The 25,985-nt window shown below is 44.3% G+C and overlaps 1 protein-coding gene across 1 annotated transcript in view; it reads left to right on the forward strand.

Annotated features, from left to right (window-relative positions):
* The window catches only part of LOC149305175 (uncharacterized), a 39,227-nt gene extending 13,955 nt beyond the window's left edge, over positions 1 to 25,272 (forward strand). Inside the window, exons 5-18 of the mRNA XM_089479069.1 lie at positions 1,821 to 1,936; positions 3,179 to 3,322; positions 4,245 to 4,390; positions 6,741 to 6,849; positions 7,780 to 7,919; positions 8,331 to 8,456; positions 8,613 to 8,730; positions 13,007 to 13,147; positions 17,599 to 17,775; positions 18,305 to 18,457; positions 20,918 to 21,022; positions 21,457 to 21,562; positions 22,178 to 22,240; positions 25,031 to 25,272. Of these exons, the coding sequence (XP_089335195.1) occupies positions 1,821 to 1,936; positions 3,179 to 3,322; positions 4,245 to 4,390; positions 6,741 to 6,849; positions 7,780 to 7,919; positions 8,331 to 8,456; positions 8,613 to 8,730; positions 13,007 to 13,147; positions 17,599 to 17,775; positions 18,305 to 18,457; positions 20,918 to 21,022; positions 21,457 to 21,562; positions 22,178 to 22,240; positions 25,031 to 25,203 (1,817 nt within the window). The 3' untranslated portion in view covers positions 25,204 to 25,272. The remainder of the gene's footprint in view (positions 1 to 1,820; positions 1,937 to 3,178; positions 3,323 to 4,244; positions 4,391 to 6,740; positions 6,850 to 7,779; positions 7,920 to 8,330; positions 8,457 to 8,612; positions 8,731 to 13,006; positions 13,148 to 17,598; positions 17,776 to 18,304; positions 18,458 to 20,917; positions 21,023 to 21,456; positions 21,563 to 22,177; positions 22,241 to 25,030) is intronic.
* The last annotated feature ends 713 nt before the right edge of the window (positions 25,273 to 25,985 follow it).

Genomic DNA, 25,985 nt, shown 5'->3' on the forward strand with positions numbered 1-25,985 from the left:
ACACTTTTGGATTCGGGGCTGTGCCTCACATCCATTAAGTGTTACCTCTCTGCCATCTGTTCTCAATTTCAGTTTGATGGCAAACCTTCTTTTTCAGGGACCCTCTTGTGAAGAGTTTCCTGAAAGTTTGTTGCAACCTTCACCCTCCGGTCTCAGTACCGGCACTGGCTTGGAGCCTGGATGTTGTGCTGTCCTCTCTGCAATCCAAGTCCTTTGAACCCATGGCCACAATGGACTTGAGACTCTTGAGTTGGAAGACTGTTTTCCTTGTGGCCATCACCTCTGCCTGCCGTGCGGGCGAGCTTTCTGCCTTGCAGAGGGACCAGCCTTTCCTTAGATTTCATAAGGTTGTCCTCTGCACCGACATTACCTTTCTGCCTAAGGTGGTGTCTGCCTTTCACATGTGTCAGGACATTGTTTTGCCAACCCTGGCTTTGAACCCAACTATGGATTCTGAACGCAGTTTACACACTCTGGACATTTGGAGGGCTTTGGCCTTCTATTTGGACAGAACTGCTGGTTCAAGCCATTCCGAGAGACTTTTTCAATGCTACTCGGAACCGAAAATGGGACTGCCTGTGTTTGCACAGAGACTCTCGAAGTGGGTGGCTGGTATCTTCCACCTCTGCTATGAACTGTTGGGCAGACCTCTCCCAGCCAGGGTTCGGTCCCATGCAACCAGGGCAGTAGTGACATCCTCCGCTTTTCTGGTGGGGGTCCCCTTGGAGGATGTCTGTAAAGCTGCTGTTTGGTCCCAGCCCTTGACTTTCATCAAACACTATAGGCTGGACACCAGGGCCAAATGGGATGCAGCCTTTGGAAGGGCGGTGTTGGTCTCAGGGTTACATTGATTGCACTGCATTTCCATTTGTTTACATGTTTTGAAATGAATATCCTTGTACTGCATTTCAATTGGTTTTTGGGTTCTGAAATGAATGCCTTTTTTGCCAAACTTGGCAGGTTACAGCATTCATATGGTTTACATAGATCTTGCATGACCTAATGTGTTGTTCTGTGCTTTATGTCTTCAAACACAAGTTTGAGTACTATTTATTGAAGTACTAATAACAGGTCTACTATGACCTAATGTGTTATTTATGTGCCTTATGTCTTGCATAGGTTAAGTGCTATTTATTGAGGTACCAGAAATGACTGATACAGTCTTTGGTTCAAAGAATTTATTGTGATGAATAAACACACTTTTATTTGAACCTTGCTTGGATTTCATGACACTCCCTCCGCCACTGACCTAAGCTTGTCAGTCTCAACCTATTTGTATGATTTTCAGAGACCACGAAGAAGAAGGACAGGTTGCTTACCTGTAACAGTATTTCTTCGAGTGGTCATCTGCAAATACATACAAATCCCGCCTGTCCTCTCCTCAGTGTCCTGCTCTTCATTGGCTCATTCTCATGTTGCTCACGCAGCATAAATTTCGGAACTGGGGAAAGAACGGGAACGTAGGGGGCTTATAAGGCATGGGTGGAGCTACTGCCAAAAAGTTGCTAAAAGTTGCAAAGTTAACTTTGCCCAGTGATTCTTGAAGTTTTCCAAGCAGCACTGCGCAGACGCAGTACAACCCATTTGTATGTATTCGCAGATGACCACTCAAAGAAATACCATTACAGGTATGCAACCTGTCCATATATATATATATATATATATATATATATATATAGCCATGGCTGGTTGAAACTGTGGATAAGGAATCCGTGGATACAGAGGGCTGACTGTATTCCTGTTAGGGATAGGTGATAGGAAAGGATAGCCACTGTTCAGTGTTACTAGTGGCGTTCTGCACTCTTCCCTTTTCATTGCAGACATAATGTGGCATACTGAATGGGGACCGGAGGCCATCCGCAATGCTCTTGAAGTCCTGAACTTTTCTGCCCCTGTTCCATCCCTCTTTCAGGACAATAGTTACAACGTTGCCATGGTAAGTTAATGTTGTGTAAAGCACCAGTCCCATTAATGTGAGAGTCCTCCCTAAATCCAGAATTGAAAGAAGTTTCTTTTTTGGAACTGTGTCACAGAATCCCGCAAACTACACATTTAGTGGATATGTGCTAGAGGGGGATCCTGGGAACTGCAGTGAAAAACTCTTCCAAGTGTTACATATGTCCCCCTGGCTTTTTTCTTTCCATCTCCATGAGCACAGGGAAGATTGAGCAAGATGATAGTTTTTATACCTTTTACATTTGACATCTTACATCTGTCCTCCTATATGTTTGCAACCTAACAGCAACAGCTATGTTGGGCCATTTCTTGGGGCCACTGAAGTATCTAAGGCCTATCCATGGTTCTGTTATGGGAATTATTCAAAGTAGTAGGAATATAGTTTCCATGGCTGAAGCAGACTTTGGACCTGGATTTCTCAAATAACAGACACAGGGCAAATTGCTTTTAAAATTGAGGGGATGCAGCACTTCAGATAGTCACAGACAACTACTAAAAAGGATTGGGCAGTCATGCTAGTACTGTACTCACTGTGTACTACTGGAGGGGAATGTTTTGCTGCGGTGTGCTTTTTAAACATAAACTCTCCTTTTGGCAGTTCTTTAAAACTGAAAAGCAGAATAAGCACAGAGAAATGAATGAAACTTCATGTTCAGAGGAAGCATTGAGAGTTTGAAAATGTAAGATCTGGAGACCCCAGCTAGCACTACTGGCTAAGGGAATTACAGTAAAAAATATATAACTTGTCCAAGTTCTCAAACAGTGGAGCATTGCCTTCATACCGTGCTTATGGATTACCTGGGCATATCAGTCTGGTCACTTTTTGGCAGATGTTGTACTTCTTAAGTGAATACAGGTTGAGTCTCCTATATCTGCCATGCTTGGCACCAGATGTGTTTTGGATTTTGGATTTTTGTTTAGATTTTGGAATATTTGCATATACATAATGAGATATGTTAGAGATGAGACCCAAGTGTAAACACTGTACCATCAGAAACCACTATCTCAGCCACCCACGTGGACAATTTTGGATTCTGGAATATTTTGGATTTTGAAATCCCAGATAAGGGATACTCAACCTGTAAAAGTCTGCCTCTCTCTCTCTCCCTCTCTGTGCTGTGAATCAGTTTTCCTAGGTTCTTTTGGCTATTTTTGTTGGAGGCATAGAGTGGGACACAACTGAATATGTTACTACCATTCACAAGCTTCTCCATTGTTTCAGGTCTTTGGCGGCTACCTTCCACCAAAAGAGCTCCTTGAAGCAATGAATTTCCTGGGAGGAGATGCTGAAGATTTCTTTGGGTTTTTTGATGTCTACTATCTGTTTCGAGAGTTGATTAGACAATTTAGTGGAAAGTCAGTAATGGTAAGTTGCTTCTAGAATCATCAGGTCTTACACCAGATCCTTTGAGCACATAAATTAGCCAGATGCAGTTGAGTTTCATGAACCAGGTCCTCAGAGTGTATATAAGTGGCTCTAAATAAGATTTAAAAAATGATAATTCCACTATAGCTTATAGCATATGTTAAACAATACAATGGACTCCTGATATCTGCAGGCTTGCTATCAGCGGATTTAAGCATCCACGGGCGGCAAGCCCCATTGCTTTCACATCGCACCCACCACTGAAGACAGTGGGACTCAGTGTCCTACGTTTTCCTTATCTGTAGGGGGTCTGGATCGGATTCAAACAGAACTGTAATATCCAGGTCAAGTCAAACCATAGTAACACTATTCTGCTTTGGTCAGACCTCACCTTGTAATGCTGTACCCAGATCTGGACACCACAGTTCAAGATGAATTTTGGCAAGCTGGAACATATCTGAAAGAGGGCCACCAAATGGTAAAGTTCTGGAACTGAAGCCCTATCAGGAATAACCTAGGGAGCTGAGTTTACTTAGGAGAAAAGAAGTTTGAGATAAGATAGATGTTTAAATATTTGATGAGCTGACACATAGAAGATGGAGCAAGCTTTTTTTGTTGCTCCAGAAGATAGGCCCTGAACCAATGGAGTCAAATTACAAGAAAACAGATTCATGTAAGACCAAACATTAGAAACAACTGCCTGATTGTAAGAACTGTTTGACAGTGATGTTTATCACACTATACTCTTAAAGTGCTACTATTCCACTTTGACTCCTCTAGCTGCCTCCTGTTGCATTCTGGGATTGGCAGTTTTAAGGAGGGGTATTTAGAATTCTCAGGCAGAGAAGTTCCCTGTGTTTCATGGCAAACATCCTGCCCTCCTTCCTACAACCAGGCAGGTAACTTTGTTGTCATTTGACAGGTCCAAGAATTGCTGGAATTGTTATATGTCAATAGCAAGAGCAGGAAAGACAAGAAAGAGAACAGTGTGGCTGTGTTAGCCATCTCAGTCCTGGCAACTCTTCACCTTCAGGAGGTGATCGATTTCCTTCTAGAACATTCTTTCAGGTATTGTATTGGTGATGTCACTGAAGTTTCTACCAACTGGCGAATTGATGAATTAGGGATCAATGAAACTTGCTCAGAAAGCTTTTCTCCTTGATTTTTAAGCTTTTTAAGGTGTGCTTCTCTTACTTCCTTACTTTTATTTATAAAGCGCTGTAAATTTACACAGCGCTGTACATACAATCTTTTAGTTAGATGGTTCCCTGCCCTCAGGCTTACAATCTAAGAAGACACGACACAAAAGGAGAGGAGAGTGGTGGTGGGGAATGGGATCAGGTCCAGTAGTTCTTCTCCACCTCCGAGGCCTGGACCAAGGCAGATCAACTGGAGGAAGGGCTTGGCTTCTTAATGGATGGTTAAAAGGAGGCTTCCTGGGTCAGAGAGGGGCTCACCTCTGGGAATGCTTCTCTAAACAATATAGTCTTTAACTCAGTTTAACTTCTGGGTAGAGAAGTGATGAGGTGTGCATGTGGGGGAAGAAGGTTCCAGGAGTAAGGGGCAGCAAGCGAGAAGGGACGAATTCGGGAGGGGGCAGTGGTAGTCCTACACTGTGACAGGAGACCTTGACTACAAGAGCAGAGGGTGCGAGTAGGAATGTAAGGAGAAAGAAGGTCAGATAAGTAAGGAGGGGCCAATCCATGGAGGGCTTTGAAAGTCAATAATAAAAGCTTGTACCGGATGCGGAAGGGGAAGGGGAGCCAATGAAGGGAGGATAAAAGAGGTGAAACATGGTCAAAGCGGCGAGCGGATGTGACAATACAGGCAGCTGAATACTGGACAGAGATTAAAGGATGGAGGTGTGAAAGAGGAAGCCCTGTCAGAAGGAGGTTACAATAATCTAGTCGCGAAACCACTAGGGCATGGACTAGAGTCTTGGCAGTAGAGGCTGAGAGGAAGGGACGGATCTTGGCAATGTTGAGGAGAAAGAATCTACAGGCCTTGGCAGTGGCCTGGATCTGGGGAATAAATGACAGAGAAGAGTCAAAAATGAAGCCAAGACTGCGGGCTTGATGAACTGGTTGAATAGAAGTGTCGTCGACAGAAACAGAAAAGGAATAGTGAAGGGTGGGTTTAGGTGGAAAGACAAGAAGCTCAGTCTTAGACATGTTGAGCTTCAAGTGCCGAAGCCGCATCCACTGAGAGATGGCAGTCAGACAAGAAGAAACTTGCTGTTCAAGCCCCGTCGAAAGGTCAGGGGTGGAGAGATACAACTGGGTGTCATCGGCATACAGATGGTAGGAAAAACCAAAAGCTAATGAGTTTACCTAAGGACAGTGTGTAGAGAGAAAACAGAAGGGGACCCAGAACAGAGCCCTGGGGAACTCCAACAGATAAGGGAATGTTTAAGGATGAAGTCTGACCACCCGTGACCACTGCAAAAGATCTGTCTGACAAGTAAGATTTAAACCAGTCAAGAGCAGAGCCGGAGAACCCAAGGTCAGAAAGTAAATCAACCAGGAGACAGTGATCAACAGTGTCAAAGGCCGCAGACAAATCAAGAAGAATGAGACTAGAGTAGAGGCCTTTTGCCTTGGCCCGCAAGAGATCGTTTGAGATCTTGGTGAGGGCTGTCTCTGTAGAGTGCCGTGGGCGGATGCCAGACTGGAAAGGGTCCAGGATGGAGTTGGTTTCAAGAAACTTAATACAGCGAGAATAAACGACCCATTCTAGGACCTTAGAAAGAAAAGGAAGAAGAGAAATTGGACGATAGCTAGACAAAGAAGAGGGGTCGAGAGAGGGTTTCTTCAGAATTGGAGAAACGAGAGCATGTTTGAAGTCAGAGGGGAAGGAACCCATAGAGAGAGAGAGAGATTAAAGATATAGAGGAGCCAAACCAGGTTATTTCTTCAGTGTGGATGCAACCTGAGAGACCTTGCTGGTCACCCAGCATGTTTCATGACTCAGTGGGGACTATTATTCTCATCAAAAAATAACTGTCCAAGCTCTGGATTGCATCAGTTGTCATCCATTAGGCTAGAAAAGACCTAGGGCTTTTGGTAGTTCCACCAAACCTTTAGCATGGTTTTAAAAACCTTTTGTGCTGCTTTGTGGCAGTATTTTACTTCATGACAAGCTATTGTTATATGTATGTTTCTGATTTAGAAACATTCCTGAAACAACAATATTAAGATGGCCATTTAACACATATGAAATACATAAATGTGTGTTATTTTTATGTAATCCTTGAGTGTGAAGCTTTTGTTTCTAGGTGGCTTCAACTTTGTTATGAAGCCTGACCACCTATGAGTTGGTCGGTCTGTAAGGCAAAATGCCTTCAGTTTCTAGTGGGAAAAGTCATTCCTAAAATATTTATCTGATCATCTCTGGTCCACTACTTTCTTTTCATTCACAGCAACTGTGAGGCTATTTGGCAAGCTGTATTTGACTCTGCTGATCCTGACCAACTTATGCAGTTACTGCTGGCTAAGATGCAGGAGAAGCTGGGAGTGAATACAGTGGTGGTAAGTGGTGATAAGGATGTTGGGGAAAGACTTACTCTTCTTATCCTCCATTCCGTCCTACCTGGTGTGACTACAAATAATAATAATAATAATAATAATAATAATAATAATAATACCATTACATTCAGTGATATAGGGGAATTATGATTTGTAATTAAGTTAGTACAAAAACATTGCTAAGGATTCTGTATGGGTGTGGCATGAGAGGAGATCAATGGGGGGGGGGCAGTGACAGCATGAGTTACGCACTGGGTGACACCAACTTTAGTGACGCACTGCAGCACAATGTGCATAGTGTTAGCATATGTGTATATTTGTGTACTCATACATATAGTCATGGAGGGGCAGAGCCACCTCAAGATTTGCTTCTTGAGGCAAAGAAATGACCACTGAATCTTTCTTCAACACTGACTAAGAAATTGTGTCCTCCACTGCACTTGAAGATAGATGAGCTTAGAGGGTGCAGAACAGGCTATATGCAGCAACTTGATCTCTCGGTACGTTGCTGTCACTTCATAGCACCTGCTACCTAATGTAACAACCTTACTTCATAACAGAAGAGCTACTATGGCATTTGGATTGTCTCACTTGGCCATCCTTAACTTGGGTCATCCCTGCTCTATATTCCCAGAGCTTCACCCTCAAATGTAAGAGTGTGTGTGTCTGTTGGGGGGGGGGGGGCAACAAAGAACAGACAGCAGAAATAATTCAGTTTGAGACCACTTTAACTACCCTGGCTCCTGGCTCAGCGGTACAGAATTCTGGGAACTGTAGTTTTGTGAGAAATTCTGCCTGTTGTCCCAAGAAACAACAGTTTCCAGCATTCCCTAGCACTGAGCCAGGGCAGTCAGTGCTCTCAAATTGGATTATTTCTGCAGTCTGTTTTGGCCCAAAGAAAGCAAGTTACATATCCTTTTCCATTTCTCCTAGCAACATGCAACCCAGGTACTGCACAAACTCATGAAGGTAGATGCATATGAAGATCTCTTCAAAGATCACTTCTCGATACTGTTCCTGGCCTTACTGGAGCAGATTTCGTCATCATTTCAGCAAGATAAGCTATTGGTGAGGTGAGTAACCTGAAGACCTTTGCAGCTCTGCTACCTCGCTATCTGGAAAGCACACAGTGCTCTGCTCTGGGCCCCACAACAAACTCCAACTCCCAGAATTCCATAGCCTTGAACCAGGGCACTTAGAGTGGTGCCAAACCAGGTTATTTCTCCAGTGTGGATGCAACCTGAGAGACCTTGCTGGTCACCCAGCGGGTTTCATGACTCAGTGGGGACTAGAATATGGACATCCCAATCCTTGCCTTTCACTCTAACCATAACAACACACTTCATCTCTTAGATCAGCAAGTCTTGTCTACTCTTTGGTCCTATCCTATTCAATACATCAGATTTCCTGAAACTGGGAATCCTTTATTTATAACACTCCTGGTCCTCAATGACCTTTCTTGGTGATAATTTTTTTTCTTACAGAGAGCCCATGGAAACTCTGCGGCTCCTTGTCCATACCTTAAGAGCAAGAAAGGAGGAGACAATATCCTGCTGGGAGCAACTGAGCTGCTCAGATGGCTTCAGCCAAGGATTATGTGCTTTGGTGAGGTAAAAAGGAACATGTTAGTCGCTGAACAATGGCAGTGAAATAGAACATAGGACAAAGAATAAGATTGTTTGTCTCCCTTTTTCTTTTTTCTTTTTTCTTTTTTTTTTTTTGCTCTACTTTCCCCATCATTCACAAGACCCTGGTTTATCTTATAGGGTTCTCATCAGTGCCTCACAATTTTGGATCCCCAAGATGGTAGACTACCTCCTTTCCATCATAGTATCTAGAGATCCTCCAAAGCTCTATGAAATCGCTGTTACAATTTACACTGAGGTAAGTAGTACTGAAACTATAGGAAATGCAAGATGTTGATGGTGTGGTTGCCTTCTTTCCACTAACATCAGTCTGTCTGCAAGCCCTATTGCTGGGTCCCTTACTGACATGTTTAATGTCAACCTTGGCTATATTTAAATTATATAAAACACCAGCTGAAGTGTCTAAACACCCTTAAGGCTACCCCCCCCCCCCACAAGATCCTGTCTGATCTTGGAAGCTAAGTAGGATCAACCCTTGTTAATATTTGGAGGAGAGATGTACAATGATTACCAGATGCTGGCTAATATTAAAAAAAAAAAAAAAAAAAAGATCTGAGTATTCCTTGCCTAAGAAAACCCTATAAAATTCATGGGGTGACCATAAGTTAACAAGTGGCTTGAAGGCACATACACACATACAAACATTGAACTTGAAAAGAACAATAAGCTTGCCCTCTTCATGGCACGTCTCCATCCATGGTATGAGCTCTTTTAGTTGGTGATGGAGACAAGCTGGAATCTTCTTGGGCACTGTTGTTGTTGTTGTTGTGTGCGTTTGAGTTGTTTCCAACTTATAGTGACCCTAAAGGGAACCTATCATGGGGCTTTCCTGGCAAGAATTGTTCAGAGGAGGTTTTGCCATTACCTTCTTCTGAGGCTGAGAGTGTGTAACTTGGCCAAGATCATCCAGTGGGTTTCATGGCCAAGTGGGAATCAAACCCTGGTCTCCAGAGTCGCAGTGCAACACTCAAACCACTATGCCACGCTGGTTTTATCTGCAACTGTACTATTTAGACCAGGGGTAGGCAACCTTTTGGGGCCGGGGGCCGGGTTGCTGTCCCTCAGACAAGTTGGGGGGGGTGCGAAGCCAAGGGGTGGAGCTTCCACCCTCCGGGGGCGGGGTTGCATGCTGGGGGCGGAGCTTCCACCCTCCAGGGATGGAGCCACCCTCCAGGGGCGGAGCCTCCACCGAAGCCCCGCAAGGAGGAGGAGGCGTGCGCCCGCCCTCTCCTCCTTGGTCCCTTTCTGGACAAACACCCCCAACCTGCATTCCAAAACACACACAACAGCACATTTGTGCATTTCACACTTTGGAAGGTGACACTCTCTCGGCTTCAGAAACAGTAGTTGCCTGCCTCTCAAGCTCACTCATCATCATCACCATCACCACACTATCATTGTCAAAGCAAGGGAGACTTGTTAGCATTAAAAGCACCCAAAACACACTTTGGAAGGTGACACTTTCTCAGCTTCAGAAACAGTAGTTGCATGCTTCTCAAGCTCACTCATCATCATCACCATCACCACGACCACCACCACCACTATCATTGTTACAGCAGACCTTTTAGCATTAAATGCACTGAAAATACACAGAAATGCACTCCTCCTCCTTCCTCCCTCCCTCCCCTTTCTTCCTCCTTCCTCCTCTTCTTTCTCCCTCCTCCTCTTCTTCCTCCCTGCTTCTCTTCCTCCTACTTCTTTCCTTCCTCCTCCTCCCTCCTCTTCCTCCCCTTCCTCCTCCTCCTCCCTCCTCTTCCTCTTTCTTTCCTCCCTCCTCCTCCTCTTCCTCCTCCTCCCCCCGCCCCTTCCTTCCCTGCCTGGAGAGAGCCGGCCAGGGCCAAGGAGACCTCGCTGCAGAGGGGCTCCTTGGCTCTGGCAGTCCTCCCGCCGGTGGAGAGAGCCGGCCAGGGCCAAGGAGACCTCGCTACAGCGAGGCTCCTTGGTTCTGGCAGCCCTCCCGCCGGCGCCAGCGACAGCCCCCGGCCTCCCAGAGGCCCGCTGCCGCCGTCTGAGCCCTATTCGAGGGCTCCGGCGGCTGCAGCGGGCCTCAGAGAAGGTCGCGCGAGACTTCGCCGCCATTTTGGATGAAAAAATGGCGGTGTCCAGAGCTGCAAAAAGCCGCGACCGCCACCGGTGGTGGCGGTGGCGGCGGTGACAGCAGCAGTCGGGGGGCGCTCCAACAGCCTCCGCGGGCCACAGGTTGCCGACCCCTGATTTAGACCATTGTGTAAAAGGTATTCAGTACTCCCTTATGAAAGCTATTTTCTCATTCATATGTGCTTTCCCACCCACCCCACAATAATAACAGCCCCAGAATGGCTCTGACGCAGCTGGGCATGTACCAGTCACACTGTCCAATTGCCATTGCTGGTGGTGCTTCCATCTGTGCAAGTATCCTGACAGAGATTCCTATTTTGGCCAAACCTACTAGGAATCTCTTATATGCTACTAGAACGCATATTTGCAGATGAACATCCCAAATGTTCCAGTGGCTTTCCTTGCTGCAGCTATTGGTGCTTGCAGATTCTGGCAAAATTTACAGAAGTGTTAGCAAAAGAAGGAAGCCCCCTTTGCATAATGAACATCCTTGCTAAAGAATTCTTCTCCAACCAACTTTTAATCTTTTCACAGTGATCCCATGCAGGGCAAGAAAACCAGATATGGGCCATAAAAGAGTAGGGTAATCTTGCCAAAAGGGAGAAACTGTCTTTCCAAATTTTTCTCTGGGCCATTTCAGGTAGGGTTCCCATATCCCGCCTGGGGGCGGGACTTTCCCGATTTGGGGCGGGTCTGCATGGTCCCGCCCCGGTTTGGCCCGCCCCTGGGACTCCCCCCCCCAGCGAGTCCTGCAGGCTTGGCTGGGGCTTGGAGGACAGCTGTCTTCCAAGCCCTAGCCATGCCCCGGGGGCTCCTCCGCGATCGCGGAGTCCTGCAGGCTTGGCTGGGGCTTGGAGGATGGCTGTCTTCCAAGCCCTAGCCATGCCCCGGGCGCTCCTCCACGATCGTGGAGTCCTGCAGGCTTGGCTGGGGCTTGGAGGACAGCTGTCTTCCAAGCCCTAGCCATGCCCTGGGGGCTCCTCCGCGATCGCGGAGTCCTGCAGGCTTGGCTGGGGCTTGGAGGATGGCTGTCTTCCAAGCCCTAGCCATGCCCTGGGGGCTCCTCCGCGATCGTGGAGTCCTCCAGGCTTGGCTGGGGCTTGGAGGACGGCTGAAGCCAAGCCCCAAACCTCTGCCTGGCTGCCTCCATCTCTGGGGGGGGGGGGGAATCCCGGGGGTGGGGCAAAACGGCGACGGAGGCAGCCAGGCAGGGGTTTGGGGCTTGGCTTCAGCAAGGCCCCATTCCCTTGCCTGGCTTCCTCCGTTGGCGACGGAGGCAGCCAGGCAGAGGAAAGAGCCTTTCCTCTTTCTCCTCCTCCTCTTCTTCTGCCTCCTTTTCTTCTTCCCCTTCTTCCTCCTCCTCTTCTTCCTCTTTCTCCTCCTCTTCCTCCCCTTCTTCTTCATCTTTTTCCTCCTCTTCTTCTTCTTCCTCTCCTCCTCCTCCTCCTCCTCTTCTTCCTCCCCTTCTTCCTCTTCCTTCTTCCTCCTTTTCCTCCTCTTCTTCATCTTCTTCCTCCTCCTCTTCTTCTCCATCTCTTCTTCTCCTCCCCTTCTTCCTCCCCTTCTTCCTCTTCCTTCTTCCTCCCTTTCCTCCTCTTCTTCATCTTCTTTCTCCTCCTCTTCTTCTCCATCTCTTCTTCTCCTCCTCCCCTTCTTCCTCCCCTTCTTCCTCTTCCTTCTTCCTCCTCTTCTTCATTTTCTTCCTCCTCCATCTCTTCTTCTCCTCCTCCTCTTCCTCCCCTTCTTCCTCCCCTTCTTCCTCTTCCTTCTTCCTCCTTTTCCTCCTCTTCTTCATCTTCTTTCTCCTCCTCTTCTTCTCCATCTCTTCTTCTCCTCCCCTTCTTCCTCCCCTTCTTCCTCCTCCTCTTCTTCTTCTCCTCTTCCTCCTCCTCTGCCTTTTCCACTCTTCCTCCTCTTCAATGCCCAAATATGCTGTTTGGAATGGGGGGGGAGGTTAGCCAGAAAGGGAAGTACATTTCTGCCATCTGTCTAGGAACAATGCCAAAATGTCCTCCATTTTGATCATGCCTAAGAAACATGCATTTATATTAACATTTTTTAAAAAATCATCAATTTTTTTGCGTGTCCTCCATTTTAAAAAAATGTGTCCTACATTTGAAAATTTTGTCCTACTTTTGTCCTACATTTGTCCCAGTTTGGAGGTCCAGAATTATGGCAACCCTAATTTCAGGCAATGTTGACAACAGAAATGTAACATGAAAAGAATAACCAAATGTGCAGTATAGCCATTGATCTGGCCTCAGTTGACCTTGTGGAGCTGTGTGAATGAGTAAACTTCTGACAGCAAAATGTGCTGCATGGAGATGCAGAGTGCCCCCTTTCAATCTAGTCAGTTAGTTGTGGCTAGCTTTCAGTCTAGTCAGTTAGTTTGAAATTATTTCCTTTGGACACTCCAGCTTCTCACGAACAATATTAAATACCTGACGGCTAATCAAGAGACATCTGAATACCTGTTGAGATGCTTGGACCATGATAGCCTGGGAGTACGTAGACTGAGTCTCCGTGGGATTTCTTCCCTTATATTAGATTCAGAACTGGTAAGTGAACTTCAGAAAAGAAGGATATAAATTTTGGTCTTCAATCATTCAAAGCAGGTGTTTAGGATAACTGTTTGAGGAATTATATTTTTGTATAGTTCCCTTTTTTGGTACTCCCTGAATAGTGTTTTTTGTACTGTTATTCTTATGTCAAGAATGTGTACACTTGTGAGGAGATACATTACCATATGCAGAGCATGAAAAACAAGTTGAGAGCATTTGGGTAAAAATTAAGGGAGAGGGACACAAGAGTGACCTGATTGTTTACCATAGGCTCCCCAGCCAAACTGAAGATTTGGATGATGTCTTCCTAAAACAAATGACCAAATATTCCAAAAGGAGAGATATAGCAGTAATGGGAGACTTCCAAAACCCTGATGTTTGTTGGAAGTCACTGCAAAAGAGGATTAGTGTCTGCTAATTGGTGATCATTATCTGCTGGAAAAGCCCCTGACTCTGAGTGGTTTCCCATTTGCTTTAGAAGCAACTTTAGAAAAAAGAAGAAACCCTTAAAGTGAACAAAATTTGGATACCAGTCCTGAGGAATAGCAAAATGAGGACTCAGCAAATGCAAATGGGAAACCATTCAGAGTCAGGGGCTTTCCCAGCAGATAATGATCACCAGTTAGCAGACATGAATCCTCTTTTGCATTAGCCTCCCAGCCTGAGGCCTGCCACCAGCCAGGGATGTAGCCGGGGGGGTTCTTGGGGTCCGGACCCCCCCTTCCATTAGAAAAATGAATGGTGTGTGCTGCTGCGCCGCCGCACCCAAGCCCCATTATAATAATGGTAGCACTTAGTCTGGACCCCCCCTTCCTAAAATCCTAGCTACGTCCCTGCACCAGCACAGAACAAGACACATGCAAATCACTCCTGCATTCCCAGGCTCACACAGTATATATATAGCCAAGTCCTTTCCAGGCAAACATTCTCTGAAGATGTCAGCCTCAAATGCTGGTGAAACATCAGGAAGAAACTCTTCTAGAACATGGCCACATAGCCCAAAAAACCCACAAAAAACTATGTCCAACAAATTCCTCACTAGCTGTGCAGACACTTTCATTATAGAAAAGGTGGAGGAGACAAACAGGGTATCAGAGAAGAGCTGGTTAGTGGGATGGAAAAAGTGAGAGTTGGTCATGTCCCATTGGGATTTGTTATACAGTGGGCCCTTTGGATCTACTGGGGTTTCTTTCCAGGACCCCCATTAACTACAATGGATAGTAAAATGGTGTGCCTTATATAAAATGGCAAAATCAAGGTTTCTTTGTAATTTTTATTATTATTATCCTTTATTTATAAAGCGCTGTAAATTTACACAGCGCTGTACATACAGTCTTTAATTAGACAGTTCCCTGCCCTCGGGCTTACAATCTAAAAAGACACCACACAAAAGGAGAAGAGAGTAATGGTGGGGAAGGGGATGAGGTCCAGCAGTTCCTCTCTACCTCCAAGGCCTGGACCAAGGCAGATGGACTGGAGGGAGGGCTTGGCTTCATAATGGATGGTTAATCTTCATCCAGGGAGGCAAGTGACAATTATGCAAGGCCTGGGAACGCTTCTCTGAACAGGATGGTCTTCAACTCCTTTTTGAAGCTGGTTAAAGAAGTGATTGCCCTTGTGTCTCGTGGGGGAAGAAGGTTCCAGGAGTGAGGGGCAGCGAGTGAAAAGGGGCGAATCCGAGATGGGGCAGAGGAAATCCTGGGCTGGGACAGTAGACCTTGACTACCAGAACGGAGGTCCCTGGTGGGAAGGTGAGGAGAAATAAGGTCTGATAAGTAAGGAGGGGCCAGCCCATGGAGGGCTTTAAACATTGATAGCAGGAGCTTGTACTGAATGTGGAAAGGAAGGGGGAGCCAGTGAAGGGATGCCAACACAGGAGAGATGTGGTCAGAGCGGTGGGTGGAAGTGATAATGCATGCAGCTGAATGCTGGACAGAAATTAAAGGACGGAGGTGAGAAAGAGGAAGCCCAGCCAGGAGGATGTTACAGAAATCAAGTCATGATACCACTAGGGCATGAACCAGGATCTTGGCAGAAGAGGCAGAGAGATATGGTCGGATTTTGGCAATATTGTATAAAAAGAATCTACAAGCCTTGGCTGTGGTCTGGATCTGAGGGATACACGACATAGAAGAATCAAAGATAAAACCAAGACTGCGTGCTTGCTGGACTAGTTGAATAGAAATGTTGTCCACAGAGACAGAAAAGGAGTGTTGAAGGGTGGACTTAGGAGGAAAGACAAGAAGCTCCATCTTGGACATATTGAGCTTCAAACGCTGATGGCACATCCACTGCAAGACAGCTGTGAGACAAGATGAAACTTGCTGTTCAAGCCTTGGAGAAAGGTCAGGGGTGGAAAGATACAACTGGGTGTCATCGGCGTACAGATGGTAGGAAAAACCAAAAGCTAATGAGTTTACCTAAGGACAATGTGTAGAGAGAAAACAGAAGGGGACCCAGAACAGAGCCCTGGGGCACTCCAATAGATAAGGGAACAAAGGACGAAGTCTGACCACCCATGACCACTGCAAAAGATCTGTTTGACAAGTAAGATTTAAACCAGTCAAGAGCAGAGCCGGAGAACCCAAGGTCAGAAAGTAAATCAACCAGGAGACAGTGATCAACAGTGTCAAAGGCAGCAGACAGATCAAGAAAGATGAGAATAGAGTAGAGGCCGTTTGCCTTGGCCCGCAAGAGATCGTTTGAGATCTTGGTGAGGGCTGTCTCTGTAGAGTGCCGTGGGCGGATGCCAGACTGGAAAGGGTCCAGGATGGAGTTGGCTTCAAGAAACTTAATACAGCGAGAATAAACGACCCATTCTAGGACCTTAGAAAGAAAAGGAAGAAGAGAAATTGGACGATAGCTAGACAAAGAAGAGGGGTCGAGAGAGGTTTTCTTCAGAATTGGGGAAACGAGAGCATGTTTGAAGTCAGAAGGGAAGGAGCCTGTAGAGAAAGAGAGATTGAAGATATGGAGAAGCGAGGGCAGAAAAGAAGGAGCAATAGAGATTAGAAGAGGAGTAGGAATTGCAAGTTGCAAGTTTTTTGTAATTTTTTTGTAATATTTTCAAGAGGTGGATGCTTGAATTCATGGATGAAGAATTAGTGGATGCAAAGGGCTGACCATACAGAGATAACTGGAAGCCTCAGGATCTGAGCCCCTCAGAGTTCCTGCCGTGCTCGTTAATCATTTATGCTGTACCTGCTTTATTTTGTATTACTAGATGATGGGATGTGTCATACTTTTGATATTGTTGGGTGCAAAGAATGTTTAAGCTAGAGTAGGTTAAGGAGGAAATGTGAAGGGGGGGTAATAGGCACCAGGATCAGCCAAGGTCAGTTGTTGTTGTTATTATTATTATTATTAACCTTTATTTATATAGTGCTGTAAATTTACACAGCGCTGTACATACAATCTTTTTAATTCCATGGGAATGCCTGGTATGAAGAGAAACAATAGGGTAAGAGGGATGTTTTGGCTTAGGAATGAATGAAGTTTGAGCATGTGAAAAGTATTGAAATGCTTTTAATGTACTGTGTAACTTAAATTGCTTTAGTGCCAACAATATCACCATATGGTGAACCGCTTTGGATTCTGAATAATGCTTGCTATTTTACACTAAAGTTTGGATTTCTGAGCTACAGTCAGTCAGTATATGACAGCCTTCCACTTTCTTTTATATAAGGAAAACAATGTTCTAACTGGTGGACACAGAATAAATTATTCTCCATATAGAATAAATAGAAAAAATCCTGCAATAAGAAGACTACAGCCCAGAACTGGCAAAGGAATATCTAGCTACTCTAAATGAATTCAAGTATACAGGGCTAGATGAAGTGCATCCAAGACTATGAAAGAAACCTGCAGATGTAATCGCAGAACAACCCTCAACAATCTTCAAAATTTCTTGGAAAACAGGAATGGTCCCATTCAATTGGAGGAGGGCAAATGATGCCCCCACCTTCAAAAATTGCAAAAAAGACCTGAGCAACTACTGACCAGTTAGTTTGACACTGGGTGCGTGCGCTCCCTCCCACTGTGCCACTCATTCCTTTTCCTGATGAAGTAAAGGACAGGAAAGCATGTGGGGGGGAGTGCGGGCCCATCAAGTGGGTAGATGCATGATGCGCAGGGGGAGTGCCCAACTTGGTGTCATCCCCTTTCTGAGGTGTCAACTGGTGCGGCCTGCACCACAGCACCCCCCCCTAGAGGCACCACTGCTTTTTAAAAATAGTGTTATATCTCTTGCTTGCAGAGCTATAATGAGACTGATAATTTGCTGAGGGCCACTGCCTTTCAGGTGTGCAACTGATTTGCCTTGCCATAAACCAGCTTCATTCTCTTCCTTTTTTCACTGGTGGAATTGTGGCATAGATATCTTCTCATCTCAAAAAGAGATCTATTACTAGGCTTATGAAATATGTTAAAGGAGGCAACTTTTTCTTTAGATGGAGAACCCCTGGTGCATGCAGCTTGCTCTCCTGAATGCCCTGGGCACCTCAAAGCCAGATGTTCTGCCTCGGGTGATTGAGCTACTAGAGTCTGTTCTCCCGAAGGTTACCGTTGAAGCTGGCTCTGGCTATGTAAAAATGTTGGCTGCTACATACTGCACCCTCATTGGTCATGTGAGTAATTGACAAATATGTTGACTGCTATGTGTTGGTCCATTCTTTCCTTGGATTATGTCACACCCTATATGTGTGTGTATGTGTCTATGTGAGAGAGAGCCAGAAAGAGAATCCTGGGTAAATATATGGCATTACATCTGGCAGGCATTGTAGAGGAGGCCAGCTGTGGCCACAATTTGTCCTGAAGCTCCTGATAGGATAACATCATCATCATTTGAGTGAATTTCTCACTCATCTTTGCTAGAGTGGAAGAGTACTGCAGAGTGTCCCAGGAACACATTCTACTGGAAGATTGGACTCCATGCATGTATTCTTAGGCACCTGTGTTAGGAGTAAGGAGCTTAATCTGGCACCAGCATTGCCATTTTCAAAGGGATGGGGAATTTAAATTGATTGAGAGCTTTTTGATCTCAGGAAATGAAAAGGCTCAGGTCAGAGACAAATTTGCACTTACAAACAGTAACAGGAGGCAACACTGAGTAGAACCAATTGCTGATGACAGTTCTTTATTTTCCTGTTTTTGTAGGAAGAAGCATCAGTTAGAGCAGCTGCCATAAAACATCTGGGGCTGCTTCGGGGCCGACCTGGAAAGCCATGGAGCCCAACTACATCAGAGGAAACCATTTTGGAAATGGTGAATGTCCTCATTCACCTTGAGGATGAGGATGAGGTGGCTGAGGTGAGTCTGTGAAGGGAGAGCAAAAAGTGAGCTGTTTGGGGGGGGTCATCCTTGACTCTCTGACTGTGTATATTTTAAAAGACTTTGTTTGGTTTTGGTTCAAAGACTCTTTGAACATATGGTCTAAGCAAGGCTCAGTGCTTCTGCTAAGTCACTGTCTTGCTTGAAGGCAACGCTAGAAGCCACTAGCTCTATAGAACAGTTGCCTCAGTCTTTGGACCTCAGTCTCTGAGGAGTGAGCTGAAGATGACTTGTATTTTGGGGGGTCATCCATTACTTTTTTCATCCATGACTCTTTGACCATGTTTTTGTAAGGCTTGTGGGGGGCTTTTGTTTGTTTTGTACCATGTTGTCTGCCTGAGCACATGATCTAAGAGATGGGGCTTCTGCCGAGTTGTTTGGGGCAGAACTATCAACCAGTAGCTCTGTATAACTTCTGCCTCAGTCTTTGGAGTTTGTTCCTTGGGGCACATACAGCCATATTGATAACACTGCAATTGATATTATGGTCTGAAAGGGATAAAAAATAACTGATTGTAGACAGAAGGATTTATCATTTTCTGCTGCATTGTGTGTGCAATGTTTGTCTTCTTGTATGAAAACTTCCCTGACCACACTTGCAACAAGTGCAAACTGGTGGCTCTCTTGGAAGAGAAGGCCAACACATTGCAGCTATATGTCAAGACTCTTCAATGCATCAGAGATTCTATCAGTGGAGTTTATCACACAAAGGAGATCAGGAGTTTATTCTGTGAATATCCCAGAAAAATAGCGTAATCATGCGAAACCATTTCACACGTCGCACAAAACCTGCTATTAAAGTGGTCACAAAGAAGCATTAATACACATCTTTTTACTTTTGGGATTTCAGCAACAATGCACTTCCAATCTCACTTTATTTGCGCAATTGTGTGCAATAATCATTTGTGCAATTACTCACCATTTTCACTTTATGTGCTTTAATCTCTCTTTAATGCCAAAATTAGCCCCAGTGTGATAAACTCCAGTGAAAGATAGATGATCATACAGGGACAGGACGAAATGAATGACTGGCTATGCAGATAGTGTCAGTGTCAATGGGAGATGTTTGGCTTCTGGGACCATTGTCATCACTTCTTAGAGAACGGACTACACATAGGCCACACTTCTAGAAAACCAGGAAGAATGTCTTTGGCAAAAGCTGCGGATTCTGATTAAGAAGGGTTCATACTAAATCCTTGGGGGATGGAAATGATAGCTTAAACATCTGTCCAAACACAGGTTCTAAACAAAGATATGTGAATTCTAGATGAGAAGCTGAGGGAGAGAATGGGAGCCACAGTAAAACTCACAGTAGCATAAAAGATGAGAACAAACAACTAATTAGATATTGACACACCAATGTGCAGGGTTTTGGAAACAAAACAAGATGGGCTTAAAGTCCTAGTGCAGGAATTTAAATATGGCTTTATAGGTATAATAGGGACTTGATGAGATGACTCCCATGATTGGAATATAACAATTGAAGGATATAACGTGATCAAAAAGAATAGGTGGGGAAGAAAAGGACAAATTTGTCAATGACAAATCCATATAAGTGATCAAAAGGAACCAGTAAAGAGAATTTGGATAAAAATCAATGGAGAAATAAAGAAAAAGAGTATTGTGGCAGGATTCTTGTTGTGGGCCTTAAGGTTTCCAGTGTATAGTGACCCAAAGATGAACTGATCATGAGCTTTCCTTGGCAAGATTTGTTCTGAGAAGGTTTGCCACTGCCTGCCCCTGAGGCTGCAGGTGTCTGACTTGGCCACGGTCACCCAGCGGGTTTCATGGTCAAGCAGGGAATCAAACCCTGTTCTCTACAGCTCTCATCATCCTGGGCATCAAGCAGGGTTTTGTGAAGAGGAGATGATAAAACAACCTGTAGGCCTACTAGTTATCCTTGATCCACATGCTAAATATAAAATAATAAACAAACATGGGGAGATTACCAGTTAAAGGCATGCTAGTTAACCTGGGCCACTACATGTGTTAGTTGTGCTCCAAAATCAGCTGATAGAGTTGTGGAGTGCCCCTCTAGCAGGTAAACAGTTGTAGAGAACCAGTAATGAGAATCCCCAGTGCTGTGCAAATAAATATCTTCCTTAGGCACAATAAAGGTTTCCAGGTAACTTTCAAACTAAAGTAGTGAGGAATAAGAGTTTCTACTAACTATTTCAGAATGAAGGATTTACATGATGTTCAATTTGCTTCTTCCAAATATAACAGAGAGATTATCTCTTAAGTCTCCTTGTCTTTAGATAGCAAATTTTAGAGTGAGCCAAATAAAGTATAGCCCTGCATAGTTGATGGATGACATTCTTTACACTGGCACACTGGTCTAGAGCTATTGAAAACTGTAGTCGGACAACCTCAGGAGGGCCACACATTGCTTTTTCTTGGTTTAGAGCATCTAACGTTCCTTGTTACCTTTTGTCATAGGCGGCAAAGGTCACACTGCAACAGCTTGTCCCACAAGTGAGCTGGAAGGTAGCACCCACAATGTATAGCCTACACCATGTGCTCCATCAGGCTGCAAAACACTTGGTAAGTATCTTGGTGTATTACCACAGCTTGTCCCCATGTTTATTATTTATTTTTATTATTATTATTTTTGGATCCAGCATGTGCCTCAAGGACAACTATATGGGGCCTACATGTGGTTTGACCATCTTCTCTTCATAAAATCCTGTGTGACACTTAGAACAATCATGTTTGTCACACTATCAGTGAGTGATGTTATCTTTGAGGAGGTCTCTCTCTCTCTCTCTCTCTCTCTCTGTGTGTCTCTCTCTCTCCCCCCCCCCCCCTTTCTGTGTGTCTGTTTGAAGCCAGGCCTGTTTGAAGCCAGATAAAGTATTAGATGGCCCACATCTAATACTTTATCCATTTCATCATGATGTCTATCTTGCCGTAGACTTTTTTCATCCATGCAGAAATATTCCTGATGCCAATTCTCCTTTTGTGTGTGTGTTTGTAAGACTCGAACATACAACAAGGAACTTGTAAGAGGTGCTGCATTGTGCTGCATTCTTCATCCCAACATTCAAGGAGTTGCAGTATTCAAAGTGGCAGCATGTTTCGTGGGTAAGTAAAGCAACATCCCCCTTGATTTGATTTTGCCAAGATGACAAATTTGCTTTTTCTGGAAGATAGATAGATAGATAGATAGATAGATAGATAGATAGATAGATAGATGTTTATATGATTATAGAATCTAGTTATTCAAAACAATCATACTGGAGATTTGTCTCTTAATCTACCTACATTTAACTGGCAGCTTGGAAGGAAGCAGACATCCATATAACTAAGATAAAACTTTCAAAGAACAGCACCAATAGAATTCTTTCAGACCCAGAGCACCCCCCTTCCTGCAAGGCCAAACAAAATTTTCTGATTAAATTTTCTGATTAAACATTGAATCACTCTCAAACTTGCTTCTGTTTGTCCCGCTCCTGTAAAATGTATTTGGAACACAAGTTCCTAGACCTACAGCCAGCATTGCCACTGGGGAATTCTGGGAACTATGGTCTCAAGAGAATAATTTACCCAGTGCTTGATAATCAGCTCACAATCAGAGTACAACACAATTCCAGTGGCATTGTGGCTTTTCTCATCACACTTCTGTTCCTGCCCATTCATACTCTGATTACAGATGCACTTTCTGAATGTAGAATCATGTTTATTCCATTATCTCTCTAGGACACCTGGCTCACAAGAAGGGAGACTTCCTTAAAAAGGAAGACATACAGTCCTGTTCCACATGTAAGTGAGAGGTACAGATTTATTTCTCTTTAGGAAGAAGACAGTTTCTGTGTGTGAGGGGGAGTATTTAAACAAAAGGAAATCTAATATTTAAAAAGAATGGAAGTATGTAGTTTAATTAACAACAGCCCTGCCCTCAAAACACATGCACATTTAAGTGGGCTACAAAATTCTAAACAGCATAGGTTCATATTTAGCATGATACCCATCTTGCTGCTTTTTCCAAGTTAGAATCCCTGCTGTCTCAAGAACAAGTGTAGCATGGCCATTGCCCACCAAGTTCAAACTGCCATCCTTTATGACTGTTGCGATATTAGACAGCTTGAAAAAAATGCTTCTTGTTTTTGTATTATAATGCTGGATGTTAAATATGGTGAGGCATATGCATGGTGCAGAATGTTGCAGAATGTTGAGAGGAGTGAAGTTGATGGCCTGACAGAGTGTGAATGGGAGGTCCTGTTGGAATGATGAAGTGAGAGTAAGGAGGAGAGCACCAGCTAGGGTTAAGTTTAGTAGAAGGGATCTTGAGTTCTGGAAGGACAAAGAGAGACTGTGTGAAGGAAAACTGTGTTAGGTCAGTGATTCTCAAACTGTGGGTGGGATCCCCCAGTTGGATGTTGCTCAAGGGCACAGGTAGCCCTAGGGTTGGTGTCACCCCATTGACCTCCTCCCATTTCACATCATACAGAAGCCTTAGTAATGCTTTTTTGCATTAGAAGGAGGAGGAGGAGAGCCATTTTCTTATAAAATGTCAAAATATAAATATACAGGATCGTATGAATGAAAATACACACGCTAAACAAACAATATTTTTATTCATATACTACACTGAGCAGAGGAGCGTGACATCCACATGTAAAGGGGGTCATAAAATGTAAAGGGGGTCACGAGGGCAAAAAGTTTGAGAATCGCTGTGTTAGGCAGTTAAGATTTGGTTTGTTGATAAGACATTAAAATCAGAATCCTACTGATGATGTCCATTTTTGGTTGTTGTAGGGATTGTTGTGATAAGTGTTTATGTGCTGCCCCGTAAATAATGAAATAATTTACATACAGAGAGTATGTGTATCCAGAGTGGATACTGGTGTGGCAGTACCCTGGGAGAAGTGCTTGTATTTGAGGCCAAAGGTAGTGTTTAGCACTGTGATCACTATGGTGGGATTGTCACAGGTCTCTGGAACTGGCTGTATCCTTGTCCTACCTATTCTTAGGGAAAACTTGCAGCACATTTCAATGGCTGAGATTCTAGATCAGCTACTTTTGACCTTGTTGGATACATTTTGCATTTGCTTTGCAGCCTGAGGCTGGGGAAAGATAGGAAGGCTGGAAAAAAACTGGGAAGTGAATATTTCTCTGTTGCTAACCTGGTTGTACACCTCTTCCAGCTATCAGGGGGTGATGGATCATGCTTGCACACTTTGATTCTTCTTCGTGGTCTCTGTGAATCCCACATACAGATCATTCTATGCCTGTGTGGAGATATTCAGAAGCTTCTAGGGTTTTGTTTGGTGATAACTGTACCCTACTCTTGACTGCATGCATATAAACCAGGCATTCTTGTTGAAACCCAGTTGTCTATTCCTGCATGGCAGTGGGCTGGATTTGATGGCCTGTGAGGTCTCTTCCAACATTATGATTCTACGATTCCTTTTTGTTTGCCATTATGCTAGGATCATAGGAAGTCTCCGCGGTTTGGCATTGTCAGTTCAGCAGTTCATTCTCTCTCTCTCTCTGAGGGCTTATGGCACTGAACACTTTCTTCAAGAGGTGTCTAGCCTGTGGGGTGAAGATCCTGTTTTCAGACAGTCATGCATATTGTCTCCTCTGTCTAGTCAAGGACTATGTAGTTGACCCATACCTGTGTTGCCAGGTTTTTATGCAACAAGTGAGGTGTCATTGAGCTTCCCATCTTGAGACTTGTCAGTGGGAAGGGGGCATCCATACTGCAGCTCTTGCAGCCCAGAATAAACGGCTTCTTATGACTTCAGTGACTATCTGCTGGTGGCCATCTTCAGTCATGGAGCAACAGCCAGAATGCTCAGTGAACCAGACTTCTTTGGCCCTTCTTCAGGCCTCCTGAGGACAAATTAGGATTGTCGGTTCCAAAAAAGGCTTCTACCTCTTCCAGGGCTCAAAAACCTAGAGATGTTGCACTTACGCCCAGCAAGTTCAGCCTTTTTAAATATTTCAACAAAAAGCATTTGAATAGGACTTGGAGCCATAGGGGCTGAGATGTGACAGGATGCCTTTTATAAAATTTTGTTTCATTATATTTTACTGTGACAACTTTGTGCTTGCTATAGGTGACCAGTCCCTGTAAGGTGGGTGAGGGTAGGATTGTCAGTTTGTATCTGGGATGGGACTCCTCTTACTGTAGAGCTTTGTCAAGGAGGATGAAGGTATCTGCCCTCCCACACCTTCCAAATCCTAACTTGGAGCCACAGTTATCCTTTCCCAACACAGCTGTTGTCCCACTGGAAGAGAGTTGGTGAACGGGGACAGAGAAACACCCAGCAATGTTCTTGTTGCTGGATGTGTCCAGTGACAAGAGCAGAATTGGGTCCTCCAAGAGCAATTTTGGAAAGGGATGGTTGTGGCTGCAGGTTTGGTTTGTAGAAGGCAAAAGGAGGACAGGTACTTTCGTTCTGCTTGGTGTGCTCTACAGTACCCCATACTGTTCCAGCGTCTGTTTAAATTTATAGGAACCTCATCCTGAATCCAATCTAGCACCCTTGGTAAATCTGACTGGTCAGCTTTGTGTGTCTGACTTTTTAACTTTTGTTCTCTCAGGGCTTGAAACAACAAATCTTTATGAGGAGGAGGAACTCACAAAGGTGGGTGTGCAGACTTTCCATATTGTCCAGAGGGCTTTCCGTTCAAGAAGAGGCTTCTGTTGTGTCATGTGGAAATGTACAGGAAAGTGTACAGTACAGCCAAAATACCCACCTGAGTATATTCAATGAAAATTTAGGAAGTATGTGCTTCAAACTATTAAACTGCACCTTTTTGCATGAATTTCTCCTTATGGTCATTTATTTTTGAGACATAACACATTATCTAGTTAAGTACATCCAGAACTTCAGAGAAGTTGCAATGTTTTCCTCTTTTGTAAAAATCTGGCCTGTGTTAATAAAGATAGCAACCTTATGAACTTTTTAATCTTTTAAAATCCTCATTTTCTGTATGCAGCAAAGGAGACATTTATTTCTTTTCATTTCTAAGCCACTTTTCTCTCAGGGAAGGACCCAAGGCAGCTTACAAGATAAAAACATTTCAAAACGCAATAGTAAAATATTTAAAAACAATTAAAACAATCTATGTAAAACAATATAATTTAACATAAAAACCATACAAAAATTAAAACGTAACATACACACCCCAAGTAAGCCATCCTGTTGTGATTTTTTAAAAAGCTTGCCTAAATGAAATGTTCAACTTGTCGGTGAAAGGCAAGGAGGGAGAGGGCTAGCCTAGTCTCCTATGGAAGGGCCTTCCAGAGAATGGGAGCAGACACCAAGAAGGCTCTCTCTCATGTCCTCACCAGGCGAGCCTGCGAAGGTGGCAAAGCCAAGAGAAAGCCTTCCCTGAAAGATTTTAGCTCTCTGGTAGGTTCATATGGGGAGATACCGTTGCTCAGATAGTCTGGACCTACCGTATATACTCGATTGTATGTCGACCTCATGTATAAATCGAGGGCAAGTTTTGGAGACAAAATTATGGATTTTGCTATGACCCATAGATAAAG

This window comes from Sceloporus occidentalis, unplaced genomic scaffold (genome assembly GCF_023333645.1).
Source record: "Sceloporus occidentalis isolate IW3139 unplaced genomic scaffold, rSceOcc1.0.p SCAF_13, whole genome shotgun sequence".
NCBI classification, from domain to species: domain Eukaryota; kingdom Metazoa; phylum Chordata; class Lepidosauria; order Squamata; family Phrynosomatidae; genus Sceloporus; species Sceloporus occidentalis.